Here is a 16,962-nt window from a genome sequence, read left to right as displayed (position 1 = left end):
TTGTGCCTCATTAGGAAGCTCACAAACTGAAAGAATAGTTACGGTACTTGCCTTAGGCCTTAGCAGGTATTTTCGGTTAGAAGTTAGAATTTGCTTGGGATCGCCTAGCTTAATTTTAGACATTGCTGCAGTTTCTTAACTATGGGCATTTTCACACAGAGTCCCCATTGTCACTCCTCAAATCTTCTGAGTTCATCTTATAATGATAATTGTCTTCACCCATGCCAGTATGAGAACTCATGATGAACCAGCCAGCAGTCCCTCCTGTTGACCTATAGGGAACACCCCCCCCCCTGCTCCCCCTTGAAATCTGGGCGGCACTTGGCTTCCCACTGTGTTTGCTTTTGTGGTAGAAGGTAGAAGGCTGAAACAAAACGATAAAATAACAACAAACAGGTGAGTAGCAAAACTGATCCGAAGCATAACCTGAGAATAGTAAAATGTTATAGCAAGTTAACAGTTGCAAGGGAAGAAAAATACAGAAGTGTTGCAATTTGAGTTGCTTCACAACTGAACTGGAAAAAAACCTGGCTCAGCTGCCTCTTGGGATAAGTGGTGTGAGATCAAGGGGTGATGTTGCTCTTGAAGCAATGCTAAAGCTTGGGATAGATGAACCCTAGGTCTGCCCTCATAGCCATTTTAATTGTCATAAACTAGATGTGCCAAATGGAGTTAATAGAACTGCTCAGAATTAGGACTTTTTAAAATTCAAGAACATCACACAAACAAAAACTGAAGAAGAGGGAGATTCTTTTATTTTAAAAAAATACATTAAAAGTAGGTAAAAGACACAAAAATGGAATAAAGCACACGATAAGGATACCATGATCTAAATTAAGAGACAAAAGGCAGGCTAGAAAGTTGCCTCTTTATAGATAGGGAAATACCAAACAGGGCCCTGGTTAAATAAGAACTCTTTATTATGTTTCAAAATCACTATTGTGTTCAAGGTTAATATTTAAATATACGCTATTATTTAGAATCCATCAGAGATTCCTAGCTGAAGTATAGAAAAATACAGAGATTAGAGTACACCAGTAAATGAATCCTGGCCCAACAGAACATAAAAGTGATTAAAAAATTAAAAAAAACAAAAAACAAAACCATTCTTCTAAATGTATATTCAAGACCAAATTTCCATTGATGCTGCATGTTTAATTAAAATAATTAAAACATTAAACTCATTGTTTGGATAAAGATGCTGTTCCCAGTTTAACAAACAGCATATTAAAACGTCAAGAGTACTGTAACCATTTTCCAAAGCAAGATGGGTCATCAGGAATACTATAAGCGTAATATTTTTTGCTTGAAGCATAGGGAATCATTAGAACTTATTTTTTGAATGACTGCTTATGTTGAAACATTTTCAGTCTTTGTGTTGGATGTTTAAATGCTGCATCATAAAGCTCACATTAATTAGATGCCTTTTTCAGAGGCATTATTTAATCATAAACAGTTGTCATTTTGAAAGTAAAGATTCCTTAAAATATTGGGGGGGGGGATTATTTGTGTGTGTGTGTGTGTGTGTGTGTATCCTGGGTGATGCTCACTGGGAGCCAGCAATGCCCTCCTGTGAAAGGCTCCCGGACATGGCATTCTCCAGTGTGTAATTAAGAAATGTGTAATTGATGTGCAGACATAACGAAGTGAGCGCATCCCATTAATAGGACAGGGTCCTTTTCTGCCTGGTGCCTGGCAACCTCACTTGGCCTTTCTAAGACCAACTTTGCAAAAGCGCAAGGAAGGGAAGTGAGCATCTTCTCTGCCGTAGCAGCAAGTCTCAGCAATCAGAACAGGCACTGATTCCAGAGCCAAGAAAAATAAGTATGGCAATTGTACCTTCTGTTTTCACCAAGTACATTCAATTTCATTTCACCCTCCCTCCAATCTTTACTCAGTTTAATTTTTTTTTAAAAAAAACTAATTTAAGCCTACCATCTTAATCTTTGCCCTATTTTTATCACCAATAGTCACAAAAGGCGGCTTCTGTTTTTCTCTCTTTGTCAATCACAGAGTTTGTAATCCACATAAAATATACACAAGCAATATTATTTTTAAGAAATCTGAAGAGGGTTTTTCCCTATTGTATGCCATGTGTCCTCTATGGTAGCTTGGTATGATCAAATGTTTTGCTCAGAACTTACCAAGAGAAATATTTGTTGCAAATGGTGCACCACCACCAGAACAAAAGAACTTGGGTATTTGCCATTTTTACGTAACCCTTACATGTGCATCCTTACAAGCAAGTGCTTGTTTTAGATTCAGATACTTCTTGCTGCTGATATTTCCATGAGAACCTTGCTTCTTACACGGAGTCGTTTAACACAAGAGATCAAGCAGTTTATTGAAATTGTAATTAAGGAATGCTGTGACTTCACTGCAAAATCGGCGAACTATTCCCAAACATGTGACAACTCTGCCCATTCCAAACTGGGGGCGAAATGAATTATTTGCTCACTCGTTTTAAAATGCTTCTTATCTCACAACCGTCGTTCCCACTACGCGCTTAAGCAAATGATTGTATTTATCCATTTACATTAATGCGGTGCCAGCTCGCTGGGAAAAGTCAAATCATACGTTTGTAATAGCCTCAAACATTTATTTAAGAAACCCAAAATTCCATAATAAATAAGCACAGACAGTATTTTTGTTTTAAAACATATCACAAATCGACCAGTATGTAACAAGAATGCTTTATCTACACAAAACATCCTATTTCACCGTGGGTTCATTCTTCGAAACAGCTTCTGTTCTCCAGATTTGGACCAGCACATGCAGAAAAGGGGGAGAAATAGCGGCTTGCTGTATCTGTACAAAGTCTTCGCCAGATTGGAGGTCTCTCGGGTCCACGCTAGCCAGGCGTCGCTTGCCCGCTGCTCCGAGAGGGCGCGGGGCTGCGGCCGAAACAAAGCGGAAGGGAAAAAATGAGGGGCGCCAAAGCTGAAACGGGGTCGCCGTAGAAATTAAATAGCCCATCGAAGTGGGAAGGACGGGAAAGGAAGGGGCGGAGGTTTCTGTGTCGCCTTAAAAATAAAAATCATTTGAATTCGACTCCCGTCGCTTAAAAAGGGTGATCAAATGGGCTGTTTTCCCTGGACGATTCCCGCCGCCGCCACCGCGCCCGCCCGAAGGTCGAGCTCGCCCGCCCGCTTAAAAACCTGCTCTCAAAACCCCTGCAAAAAACGTGGCTCGTTTTTGTATGTATGTATACACGCGCACACACATGCATTCGTCTGTATATACGTACTCTCACTCTCTCTGTCTGTGTGTACATATATACTGTGTGTGTGTGTATACACATATACATATATCGTTTTCCTGTGGATCTGGGTGAGGAGTAGGTCGGGGAGGAACTTCGACAGAACTTAAACGAGGTCCGCTGAGTCCTTAGGATAGGTATTTCTTAAATCTTAATTAAGACACGCGTTGGCTCCGTCTCCGCCTTTACAGCTCGAACTTGTCCGGGTAGCTTGCCGGAGATCGCGTGTGTATGTGCGCGCGCTTACTTGCGTCTTTCTCTCCCCCACAAAACTAGCCCATTGGTTTCAGATCCTGAGTCGGCTCCCTGGTAAGTGAGTGGCTCCCCCTCCTCTTTTAGGTAAAAAGGGCGGGTGGGGGGAAATGGCGGGAACGAGGCGATCCGCTCGGGTCAGAGAAGGGAGGCCCGACGGAGGTGAAGAAAAGGCGGGAAAACGGGAGGCGCGGCTGGGAGAGGCTGCTGGCTGGGAAGGCGGGGTGGGGGGGGAGACGCCATTAGGTGAAACTCATGGAGACTGTGTGCTCCAGCGCTTTCCGGCGGAGGGAGGCGATGCTCGTGCCCCGCCACACATCGCTGCTGTCCGGGGAGCTGCAGAGCTGCGGCGAGCCCGTCACGTTGCTGGGGCCTGGCAGGGAAGCGGGCACCATGCCAGGGAAAGCGGGCTGGTAGAGGTGCGACTGCAGGCCGGCGCCGTTGGAGCCCGCCAGGCTGTTGGACAAGCCCATGGAGTTGGGTGGGGGGCCCGCCGCCAGGCTGCACTGCGACAAGGACTGCGCCATGGCCTGCTGCCTGCCCAGGGCCGGCGGCAGAGGCAGCTGCGACACCCCCGGCATGGCGGCCGCGGCCCAGCGCGTGTCGTTGGCGTGGAAGGAACACAAGCTGTCGCCCATGGCTGCCGCGGCGGCGGCGGCGGCGGAAGGGAACTGGGGCAGCCCGGGCGTGGGCAGCAGCGTGCCGGGGGCGCGGAACACGTTGGTGGTCTTCTTGCGTTTCTTCCACTTGGCCCGTCGGTTCTGGAACCAGACCTGCTCGGATCAGCCGTCGCCGCCGAAGACGGAAAGGAGAAGAGAGGAGCCATGAAAGAGAAAAGAAGGCCCGGTTAGACCGACGGAGGTGTCATCGGGCGAAGCCGCAAGGCCGTGTGTTGTCCCCCCCCCCTTCCCAGGCACCCGGTCCCCAGGAAGGCCTGAGCGGCCGAGGAAACCCCGAAGACCCAGAGGAGGGCTATCCTGTGGAAAGCTCTGTGCGAAAGCGAGCTTTCTCCTACTTCCTCTGAAGCAGCGGGGAATGGTTACTCAATTAACAAACAAAGGAATATATAGTGAAGGGTGTCTATTATATTTCCATTGGGATTTTGGTAGAAAAAGGAAGAATCTCCTTTCAATAAGCGGCATCTGCCAGTTCGAAACACAGATGGTCCGAGGGACAGAACAAAACTGAACTTGTATTGTAAATATACAATGCTTAGTTTCCCTTCTGTAATGAAATGCAATATTTGTCTCAAGCATCACCATTACCTTATTAGTAATATACAGGGCATTTAATAAACATTTAGATTATTTTTGTCAGGATAATTTTGCTGTACTGTAGTTGTTACTTCTTTTATCTGCTTAAATATTAAGAACTTTGTTACATTCAGGAGATGCTACCAGTAGTGGGCAAATAGAAAAAAAAATGAAACTAAAATGTAGGGTTGGCTTTAAATTGCTTATAGCCTGTAACATTCCATTAACAGATCTAATTGTTATTTTCTCCCCCAGCATGTTACTAGCACTGATTTAAAAATAAATAGTTTTAAATAAGTATCATTGTATTTATCTCCACCATGCTGAATAATAAAAGCATTGCATTTAAATCTAATGAAGTTTTAGAATTCAGATTAAACTACCTGGTGCAAGATCATAGTTTATTGATAACTGCTATACTCCATTTCTGAGTATTGTACTTCATTCCACTGAAGGTATTATTTGATCAACTTAGCAGAAATATACAATAGTCAAACAGTATAATCAAAGCAGATACATCATCACATTAGACTATAGCTATAATGTAACATGATTGAGGGAGTCATGCTAATTTGGGTTGCATTTTTATACGTTATAAGAAAGGAAAGGAAAGTCTTAATTTATATAGTAGTCCTTATTTTGATAGGTTTGGCACTGACTTCTGTTATCAACAAATATATCCAAATAGTACTTCTACCTTTCCATTGTTGTTATATGTTCAAGAATTAGTAGCACATTCCTGATAAATATATATCTCTCTCCCTCTCCCTCCCTCCCTCCCTCCTCTCTCTCTCTCTCTCTCTCTCTCTCTCTCTCTCTCTCTCTCTCTCTCTCTCTCTCTCTCTCTCTCTCTCACACACACACACACACACACACACACACACACACACAGAAGGTATAATATTAAAGATGTGAAGATTTATATTCCAAACCACAGCAAAAGCAAGGTTGAAAAATACATGGCAGCCTTCATTTTATCTGTTTCTGTGTTGGACTTTATATCCTTCATTCTCAATCTTAAGGATGGAAGTCAAACAAACAACCATTATTCCTAAATCATTATGTTCAGCCTTGGATTCAGTAACACAGTGTCATGGTGCATACAAATATCCTAGAGCAGCAACTTACTGAGACCCAATATATATTGATACTTGGTGTATGTAAGTACCATTTGTAATTACCTATGAATACTTACTGGTACTTCTAAATCAGTGGTATGCCTAAAACTCGTATGGTAGTTGCCAAGGGGTTCAGATTACCGGAGTAAACTGTTTTCATAAGCTCTGCCAGATAAAATGTTGTTTTAAGAAGAATCCAGACCAGATAAGTTTTTATCCAGCATGATTCAGCCTATTTTTTTCAAATATATTCATGTATGTGAGCTTTTTATACATAACCTGAAGATAACATTATATGGTTCAATGCACACTCCTCTGACCCAAGAATTAAAATGTGTTTGAAAATAAAAGCCAGATGTATTAGTAACTATTTGAAAAAAGATGTCTCAGGGCTCAGTGTAACAGTATACAATGAGTTCAACCAAGATCTAATAAATTATACACCAGTTCAAATATTGCATTTGGTTTTAAAAGAAAGAGGTATCCCACACTAATTGTCCAATAGTTCCCCATTTTTCCCCAGAAATTCCAAATGAATTTATAATGAGAATGGACATAATTGTTTTATTTCGGGTCTCATATTTTCTAACCATGATTAAAACATGCATATTTTCCTCACTGGAAATAAAAAGCCATTGCTTAAGTAAAATAGGTGTGCAATCTAAATTTTCTTTGGCTAAATTTCAGTAAACTATCTAGACATTTCAATGGAAACAGTTTATTATTCATTTTGAAATTGGGGATTAAACTCAAATGCTGCAAGATTACTTACTAAAGGGAGTTGCTCTGGCAAGTACAGAATTTTGTTTTAGGCATTCACACTGATGCTTTAGTTAACCAAGCCTTCATCAGCTTCAGCTACTATTGACCTTACCTATGCTTACTTATTTTTTCACTTCTATTTAACCTTTTAATTCAAGAACTCTTTAAAAATCCTCTCCTAAATGTATGTACTTATTTAAAAGCTTTTAGAAATCACACAAGTGTGACCTCTTCAAAACTAACAATCACGATGATTTTAATAAGCATGACAATAAGTATAATAGGATTTTCTCACTTAGATATAAATATAATGCTAAACAAACTCCATATAATTCATATATAGGCCTGTTTAGGACTGTGTTCTTCAGTTAGCTTTCTCTCTTTTCTTATTTAGGCTTTGTATTCTTTGTTTAAGTTCACATCTCAAGTACAATATTTATCTATACAACTGTCATTCGTTTTAAGTGAAGGGGCCTGCTCATGAATTGCTGTTTGTAAAGAATGTGTTGCTGACCTTTTTGTCCTCTTCTTCCAGCTAAATTTAACCAGGTTAAACTTTCATTATTATTTTTAATTGTTTAGCCAATTGACTTGGATTTTCCTATTGTCTGTTTTTGCTTTTTGAGAAGATGGTTTGTTTTTAATCAGCCTGGTGCTGTCAACTGGCAAGTGGTGTAAGTAGCATGTTTCGGTTTGCATTATCAAGCATAGAGCCAGTTTGGTGTAGTGGTTAAGATGTTGATCTGGAACACTTGAGTTCTAGTCCAGTTTTAGGTATGAAAGTCAGCTGGGTGACTTTGGGACAAACATTTTCTCAGCCCAACCTGCCTCACAGAGTTGTCATGAGAAAAATAGGAGGAGGAAATAGTATTATGTATGTTTGCCATTTTGAGTTACTATATAAAGGCAGTGTAACAATATAAAAAATAAAAATAAATAATCCACTTGTTTAAAAGATAATCAAGATACTATTCAGAGAAGGAGAAACTAGCTGTTTCCTGATCAGTTTCTATCATTTTTCTCCATTTTTTAACACTGTTAAACATCTTTAACCTTGTTCATGTATTAAGAATGCCATAACTCCTTAGGGAGCACATTTGTTAATTTCATAGTAATATGGAGTAGAGATATGTCCACAATTTTCACCTTGTTTGAAAATGAGGTTGCTTTTTGCTTTTTTCAACAACACCATTGTTGAAACAATCTCCAGGACCCTTTCTGAGCCTTGACTTTGGGGGTGTATGGGCCCCAAGAAGAGACATATTTTCCCAATCCCTTTTATTTAGACTGGAAAACGTGCTTGGGCCCATTAGCAAGAAAGAACAGATGTTAAGTGTCTAAATGTTATAAGAATAATAATTGAATAGAAGGGAGGGGAAGATGTGGAGCAGAGGGGAAAGAATTTTGTTCAATTACGTTTTAGGGTTAGTTAAATGGTGGCCACAAAATCATTTTATGTGTCATGGTTTACTGGGATTGTAAAAGAATTTCCATCAAGTCTGGATCACCTCATTTCAGAGCAACAGTGCATATGCTTTTGAAAATGTGGATGTATCCACTTGGAAACCAGTGCATGACAGATTAAACAGGAGCAAGAACCAAAGGAATACTTGGAAAAAGCACACTTGACAGCTTGGCTCTGGAAATATATTAGCCAGAGACATTTGGGCAACTTTGCCTTAAGATTGGCATACCAACAATTACCTCTCAGCTTCTGCATCAGGCAATGATATTAATATGGTATTAAGGGTCTAATGGAGTTTGCAATTTCAAACTCTACTTTCATGATAATCTGCAACTACAGTAATATAGACACACTGTAAATGTATTTAGAGGTATATAGCCCCGTTAATCCCCCCGCTATAAACGGGAGAAGTAGTCAAGGAGATATTATTTTCCTTCTTTCCTTCCTTCCTTCCTCTTTTTATTCCCCTCTCTATCTTCTCCCAAAGCCTTATGAAGATCTCACTGGAATCCATCAGATGATTAATGGGAAGATTTGGTAGGAAATCTGGAGAGCTGCATTAAAGCTCAGATCTCAGGTTCATTTCGATCAGCCAGCCGTGAACTCTAGGCTGAATTCATTACGCTTTAATAGTTGCTGGGAGAGGAAGAAAATGCAATTTCTCATTCCATTAGAAAACTAGAAAATACTCTCAGCTTGTCCCCTATTAAGATGTGGCAGGTGACATGGGCAGCGCAGAGGGACACGGTCAATGGAATCCTTGCACATTATTTTTAGGTTGGTATAAAATATTGAAAGGCAAGCCTGGGCTGAGCAGAAGTTATTTCACTGATTTGCTTTTTATGTAAATAAAATATTGAAAGTTAATTAATCAGCACGAGAGACTAATGATTATGCTTATTATATTGCATTGGATCGCTGTCATTTGCATGATTCTCACATTGCTGCTTAATAAGCCATTCTGGGTTATAAATAATTCTGAAATTGGTTTCTAATAATGGCATGCTATAAAAAGAATGGTTTTATTACTATTACACCCAGTCTGGGAAGATGGGGGGGGGGGGTAGGGGGAATAGTACAGCAGTAACATAAAGGAGAATAAGCTTCTGCCTTGACAAGCAGGAATAGCTTTTTAAAATGTAGACCAGAAAACAGAAAAGATATAATTTATTCTTGCATGTAAGTGTACATCCAGGGCTGCTGCAGTAAAAGCGGGCGTGTAAAGCATTTCGGATATGTGTAGAGTCCCCACGCACTGAAAAGGTGGTGTGAGACCATAAACTCAGTCATTACTCTTCCATTTCGTCAAGTAGCAAGAATACAATGAACTGGGAAGTAAATACATTTCCCATAATTTATTTTTTGCACAAGCTTACATAGTGTTAATCATTTTGAAGTGTTAATTAAGAAGGTTATGTTGATTTGATTACTTTTTAAACTGCAGAACATTATTGTAAAGAATATTTAAATTGCCACTCGATTAAACTGTTTCTATTCAGCTGCCTGAAGCCATTAGAAGAATGTAGGATTATGTAGAGGTTATTAAGATATTTTTCCTAGCTTGCAATTCACTGGGAGATAAATCCAATTGATGTAATTGTGCTTGTTTATAAGAAAGTCTTGAAGTCTATGGAAATTGGCTTGTAATATCTAACTAGAGAAAAGCAATTGTTATATATTTTCAAATTTAAAAAAAACAATATTTTAATTGTATTTTTAAGCTAATAATTGAGGTAGTTGCAAAGAGCCGGCTTAAGAGGTTTTAAGGGCATGGATATTACCACATGATTGAAATTCAAAGTCAATGTACATTTTCAGTTCATGAAACTAAAACTAAAATAATTTAATTTAAAATCTATATTTGCCCTTTTTTATTAAACATTTGTAGTTGTATATAAATAATAACATTCTGTGGAATATATTGTTTGAGGAAAGAATACATGAATAACCACAGTTTCCTTAATATATTTGCATTTTGGCTTTTTTTAAAATCAAGTTTCTGGTAATAAAACTGCTATAAACCTGCCAACATCCAGTCAAATTTACTTTACCTTGTTTCATTTAATTTTGTCACCAACTAAAGGATCCTCTTATTTTAGCTGAAACCTTATTTGAGATATAATTCATAGTAATATCTGTTATATATATATTCTAACTAAATCTTATTACTTGTGAAAAATAAATATTTTCTTTTTAAAAATGTCTTAAGTTTTATTCATTAAAACATACCATTGGACACCTTTTATTTTTGTACAATATAGGCCTAATTTGCAGATATCTCCCTTTTAAGTATGTTTATTATTTTTCTGGAAGCGTTTAAAATAAAGAGATGGGTGATAACAGACAATCTTAAGGATTGTCTATAATCTTAAGGATTTCTAAATACAAGTTTTAAAATGCCATTAAATTTCCACTGGCATTCTGTACTTGCCAATGAATTAATTAGATCTGCTCTGCAAAGTCAGACAATACTCCAGTTGTTTCAAAATTTGTTTGGAAATAAATCTAGCAGATTTTTAATTCTCATCGTCCTTTTAATGTCAAGCCAAGACTATTTCCATTGGTTCCGACCACATTTAATAAGATTAAAACACAAATGTTGAATGGAATTTTTAAAGACTCTAAGTAAAACTAGATTTCAAAATATTTACGTAGTGTATTTAAAATATTTAATATTTAGTATTTAAGATCGAAATAATCAGGGAAAGAAAAGTTCAGGACTAAGGACAGCGCACTTGCTTTAAAGTGACTCACAAATTAAATCCAATTTAAATCATTTGATATCAGAATTAGAACAATTAAAATAAGAATATCCACTTGATTGATGATCAGAACTAAAGTGAATATAAGTTTATGTCTATGTACCAAATTTAATCAACGTTTTACAAATATATTATCTTTTCTCAACTATATTTATTGTGTTCACAGATAAAAAGTTTGGGTCGATCTAAGAGATTCTCTGAATAAATAATCCCTCTAAGCTTTCTTTGACAAATATTTTACTCAGATATCTGTCTGACTCTGAAATTGGTGGTAGTTAAATTAAGTAAGGTGTCTACTAGGAAAGGAGTCGGTTGCACCCGAAACGAATTTCCTAGCGTTGCAGTGCAGCAACTAAATTTGCAGGTTGTTCAAAAGAAAAGCATCGCTAAAAATCTACGATGCCGCTCAACCTTGCGCTGTGGAGCAAAATGGGTGAAATTATTATAATTATTATTCCTCATCTTCAGCTCTTGAAAGCAAAAGCCTCTTGTCCCTGTGATGCCTTTTTATCTTTTCATTTCAGGCAAACTTTAGACTCCCAACCCGAAGGGCCACAACCTGAAAGGTTTTCTATCGGGATGGCTGCAGCGTTTTTATAGCCTCGGCTATAGCGAGAGACTTCCTGGCTCTCCCTGCTCTAATTGCTCCGGCCGGGATCTAGGGGAGGAGGACCAGCCTTGGCCTGGCAGGGCCTCGAGGCCCTGGGCGCCGGGGAGCGGGAGAGGGAAAGCGCTGCTCTGGCTCTTGCCGAGGCCGAAGGAAGGCAAGGAGGCAGAGGGCCGGCTTGCCGTGGCTTAGCCGCATACCTGGACTCGCGACTCGGTGAGGCCGATGCGCAGAGCCAGCTCCTCTCGCATGAAGATGTCCGGGTAGTGGGTCTTGGCGAAGCTGCGCTCCAGCTCGTTGAGCTGAGCCGGGGTAAAGCGCGTCCGGTGCCGTTTTTGCTTCTGCTGGCCCTGCTGCGGTCCGGCCTGGCTGGGGTTCTGCGGCGGCCCGGGCTGCTTGTCGGGGTCTTTGGAGCTCACGGACAGCGTGCTCGGCGTCGAACCCACCGTGGTGATGTCCTCTCCGGGTAGCAGCGTGGCCCCTTCCACCGCGTCCGAGTTGGGCGCCAGGTCCCCCGGGTGGCCTCCGGGCTCCGAACCTCCGACGCCCAAGCGGCACTTCACCGCCTCCCGGTGGCCCAACAGCTCGGCGGCGTCTTTCATTCCTGCGGAGGCAAAGCAGCGGCCCACCACGCTTCAGCGTCGGATCCACTAAAGGCGAGCAAGGCGGCAACCTTCCCCGAGCGCCGGAGCCGGGATCCTGACCCGGGCACGCCGGAGGAAGGGAGCCGCCAACTTGGAAAGAACTCGAGTACCATCCCGCTTAAATAGGAGCCCCGGGATGGGGGCCCTGGCCTCCCCTTTCCCGCCCGAGCGAGAAGTAAGTTCCTTTGGCTCAACAACAGCCATTTGTCCAAACCCCAACAAATGCCTGAAATTATAAATCAATCTATGTCTTCAATTCTTTAACAAGAACTTAAGGGGAACAGAATAAAAAAGAAAGAAAGAAAACAACCAAGGCGAAGACAAGGGGGAAGAAGAAGAGGAGGAGGAGGAGGAGGAAGAGGGGGCAAAACTCCAAGCGAAATGGCCCCCAATTGTGCTTTTAGATCTACATATTCCATAGTTGTTGTTTTTTTTAAAAGAGGCGATGTTAAATCAAATTAAACTTTAATACAGTACAATTACTTTTAAAGAAATTAGCCCATTTAGATCGCATTAAGGTAAAATCAGGCACAAATTGTCAATTTCCTGCTCTCGGTCTCTTCCTGGGCTGCTGGCGATGAGGAGAGGGAGCAGGGGAAAGGGGGGAAGAAGCTTGGGGGCAACTCACCGAGCCGGGCGTCCAGGAGGTCGGCGTGTGAGAGCATCGCGCACCGCTCCAGGGCGAAAGCTGTTCCCCCCCAAATTTTAGCGGTTGGTTGTTGCTTTTTTTTATGAGAAAAAAGGGGGGCAAGTTAAAATAGATCTAGGTCCTCCACACAGCTTATGGATATATATTTATATATAGATCGCCTAAATGAAAGAAAATTCGGTGTGTGGTTAAAAAGGGGGTCTCTTGCATTATAATGTCCTTTAGAGAGACGGGGAGGTGCTTAACACTTCAGTGAACCCGTGAGCAGCTCAGCGAAGGGACCAATCAGGAGGGCAGCCTGCAAATGTCAGCACCCAGAGAGTCCCCGCTCCACCCGCCCGCAGCCACGGCACCCGCCGCTGCCGCGCCAGCCGAACGCCGCGCGGGCTGGGCTTTTAAAGCCCCCTTTACAATTCGGTCCCCCGACTGATTGACTGCATTAGGGACAACCTTCCCCCACAACCCGCCCGCCTTCTTCTTCTCCTCCTTGTCCTCCTCGTCCTCCTCCTCCTCCTCTTCTTCTTCTGACCTCCTGATCAAATTAATTGGAAATGACTGACAAAGCCAAGGCAATAAAAGGGGCATTTGGGGGGGAAACGCCAATGGCTGGAGGGGTGCCTGGCCTCCTTCTCATCTCAGGGAGGCCTTGAGCCCTCTGGTGGGGACTTCTCCCATCTTTATGGGCCCGGGTGGAGAGGAGGAAAGAGGGGCCAAAAGGTCCCACACAACTGCAGAGAGGGGTGACTTGCTGGATAGCTTTATTTAAAGGGTCTCTAATCCGGCCACTTCCAACTTGGTAAAGGCATAGTCTGGGATGATTGGAACAAAGTGGAGTGTAACCCGCTGAAATTTATACTCCAATCGGGACGCCTCTCCGCTCTCCCTCCTCCTATGATCTTAGTCCCCTTGAATTAAATATTTGTATATTTAAAAATAAGATGTAATTCCAGCTGTCGGTTTGGCTTAGAAAACTAGCGCCAGAAATGCCGGCCGGCATCGGTCCATTTGGCGGGTGTGAAAGTTTCTAAGTTCATCTTCTCCAAACTCAATTGAAGGCAGTAAATAAAGTTAAAAAAATAAATCGAAAACATTATTTTCTTCTTGAATATGTTAAACTATCCCAACAATTTTAAGTGCTTTGCACAAGGGAAGCGAACCATTTCTAATGTTCTGATTTTTCAAAGCCAGCCAACAACAAAGTTTAGATTAGTAATATATTTCTAACCAGAGTAATTTTCAAGATCATTAGGCATTTATGTAATTAGTGCCAAATCTATAAGCTTTTATTACGATTATTAGAGTAAAATCAGTATAAATTTGTACTAATTTACTACTGTTTAGACTTGGCTGTCAAGGCAAGAGGTCCTTATTGTAAAAGATAACGGAGGAAATTAAGTGCAAAATTCTGTACCGCTTCTGATCCGCTTCTAAACAATCCGTTTCAATTGTATTTGTAGCAGAACAGAATGCCCTTTTAAAGTTATTTGATTTTTTTAATCTCCCCCTTACTCTCAAAAGGAGGGAAATGCCAACTAGGCCAGGCACAATGAAAACTGATATTTCCTACTTCTAGCTTGATTAACATTGATTTTTAATTCGAAAGTGATGCAATTAAGATTATTCATTTAGTGCAAAAAAAGCTTGCACCCAAAGAAAGAGAGAGAAAAGGGGGGGGGGAGAGCGAGGCCACGAGATTCACCCCGGAGCCTCTGGGCTGAAGACTCCAAAGGCACACACACACACACAAAGGCTCGGTAGGAGGGAGGTGGTGGTGGTGGCACTTCGCCGCCCAAGCGTCTCCCACAAACCGGGCGCAGCGGGCAATCGTTGAAGGGGTGAAGGGGGGTCTTGGGCAGGTTGGTTCGGCCTGGCCCTCGAGGGGGAGACAAAGGATGCGCCGGTCGGTAAAGCTCTTGGCTTCTCGGCTCAGGGTGCTGCACAACGGGCGCGGTTTGAGACCGTGAGCCGCGTCTCAAAGACGGCTGCGAGGGTCGCTTTTCTCTGCACCGAGAGCCCCTTCCTCCTCCTCTTAAGGGAATAGAACTAAGCCTGCGGGGGGCAAGGACTGACTGCGGGCCTTCTTTCTCTCCTAGGGGCAAATCGCCCGAAGCCGAGGGAAAGCAAGTGCCCCTGAGTTCCGCCGACTCGCTTCCCGAATACCTTCTTTTCTCACGTCCCATTTTTGGAGGGCGGCTCTCTGTACCCGATCCCAACCCCCCTTCCCCGTTATTGCGCCTCAGTTAGGGGCTCGATCCAAACTTCCGGGGTATTCCGACGTTGCCCCCACCCGCTTCAGCTCCCTCCCCCGATCCTCGGCTCGGCCGCTGCCAGGTCGATAAATAAAAAGCGTGATAGTTAATGGGCAGGCCCCTCCGCGCGCTAACAAGGGGGCCGAAGCCCGCGGCTGATCCATCTCGCTTAGGAGCCGCGGGAAAACAAGGCTGCGGCGTGATGGATGGCGCGTTGCTTTTTATGACTTTTCTATTGCTCTTGATTTTTATAGCAGGATAAACAAACTAAATCATTCCTTCCGAGAGTTGAAAGCGCGGGGGCGAGGGGTTGGGAAAAGGGGGGAAAGGAGGCTAAAAGAGAAAAGGAAGGTGAAGGAAGGAAGGGGCTCTAAGGCGGAGAAGGAAAAAAGGGCAGCTTGGGTGGCCAGAGTCAGACTCGCCCAGGTTCCTCCCCCCCCTTCCCTCCCCCCCCCCCCCCGCGGTCCTCTCCGGCTTTGGGATCCAAATATTTGGGAAGGAAGATTTGATGCTGCCAGAGTTGAAACCGAGGTGCACTTACAGAAGCATCTAACGGGCCGCCCCTCGTCATCTCTCCCCCCCCCGCTTTCCTTTCCATCGCCCCTCGCTTTATCCTCCCCCCCCCCTCAGCCAGAAAAGTGCCAGTCAGGCCATTCCGTGGATAATGGAAGGTATTTCCCACCTGATCAGGCAAAGTGAAGTCCCTAACAAGGCTCGGCTTAGCGCTCTGGTCCCCAAATCTCCACCATGACAAGGGCGTGCTTGGGAAAATCACTTTCCCCCGCAAAGTAAACGGGTTTTCTATGACGGATCCGGCAAGTTTTCCCACCATAAATAGGTTTTAGATTGTTACACACACGTAGGGCTGGAACAAAGGGAGCGACTAGAAAAATATATTGGTTGCCCCTAATAAAATTTATTTAGGCGGTTTACTTCTCATAAAAAATAGAGATTGAATTTCGTAGCAGAGTGCCTGCCAAAGGGCTCCGTGCAGGGAAATTCTAACCTCGCCACCACCCTTGGTTTTCCCTCGCTCTCTTCCCGATTTCTTCAGGGGGACCAAGCGGTATCCCAGGGACCGACCGGGGTCCTGATTTGGCAAGTCTCGCGCCACCTGGGGCACGGGGGGCGGGGGGCGAGAAACAGAAACGGCAAATAGAAATGTGTTCTGAAACTTCTGAGAGCGTGACGTTTGTCATCTTCATGGCAATCCAGGTGTGCAGAATCTCTACAGCTTATAAATGGAATTGATTCCCTTAAAAAAAAAACTTTTATTTTATTTTGTCTTGTTTTATATTATTGCTAATATTGTTAAAAACCCAGTCCATTGTTACTTTGATTCAAAGACAGGCATGAAATTTGCACAATTTTGCAGAACTCTTATTCCGTGCTATATCCACATCCCAATTGGCAAAAATCCCAGCCTGTGCAGCGGGTTTTGGTCCTCTCTTTTTGGTTTTTTGGAAGACAAGAGTCACCTTTTGTGTTTTCCTGAGAAGGGGACGAAATCACTGGGGGGGGGGGGAATCAGTGCGTCTTTTACAGGCTGAAATGTGAATTCTTACAATAATTATTATTCTCACTTTGCAGTTATTTAAATGCTGAATTGTAACAGCGCTGCCTCTAATGAGAAAGCGCCTCCCTCAATAATTAACGATCTCACATTTTCCTATTTTCTGTGCTTGATGAAAAGAATCAATTTTAATTCCTTGTAAATTACAGGCCCACTTTTAGAAAAGGAAGGCAGGAGGGGCGCGGCCACGTGAGTGGAACAGGCTGCCGCGGCGATAGTAAGAGACCCCGGGTCCGAAGGCCTGCCGCGCCTCCTGCCTCGCTGGACTGGAGAGCCGCCGACGAACCTGGTGGTCCTGGTCTGATCTGGAGGATCAGACGGTAGAAGGGAGGGGGAGACGGTAAAAGGAAGGGGAAAAGGGATTTAACA

The 16,962-nt window shown here is 42.9% G+C and overlaps 1 protein-coding gene across 1 annotated transcript; it reads right to left on the bottom strand.

Annotated features, from left to right (window-relative positions):
- Positions 1-2,393: 2,393 nt before the first annotated feature.
- Positions 2,394-12,787, bottom strand: OTP (orthopedia homeobox; the record flags this gene model as incomplete). The annotated part of the gene is made up of 3 exons (XM_081940819.1): positions 2,394-4,284; positions 11,679-12,082; positions 12,751-12,787. The coding sequence occupies 3 exons, from the start codon at positions 12,785-12,787 to the stop codon at positions 3,754-3,756; spliced, it is 972 nt and encodes a 323-aa protein (XP_081796945.1). The 3' UTR covers positions 2,394-3,753.
- Positions 12,788-16,962: the final 4,175 nt, after the last annotated feature.

This window comes from Natrix helvetica, assembly GCF_964273705.1.
Source record: "Natrix helvetica genome assembly, chromosome: 2".
In the NCBI taxonomy this organism is placed as follows: domain Eukaryota; kingdom Metazoa; phylum Chordata; class Lepidosauria; order Squamata; family Natricidae; genus Natrix; species Natrix helvetica.
This window is presented reverse-complemented; position numbering and strand designations above follow the sequence as displayed.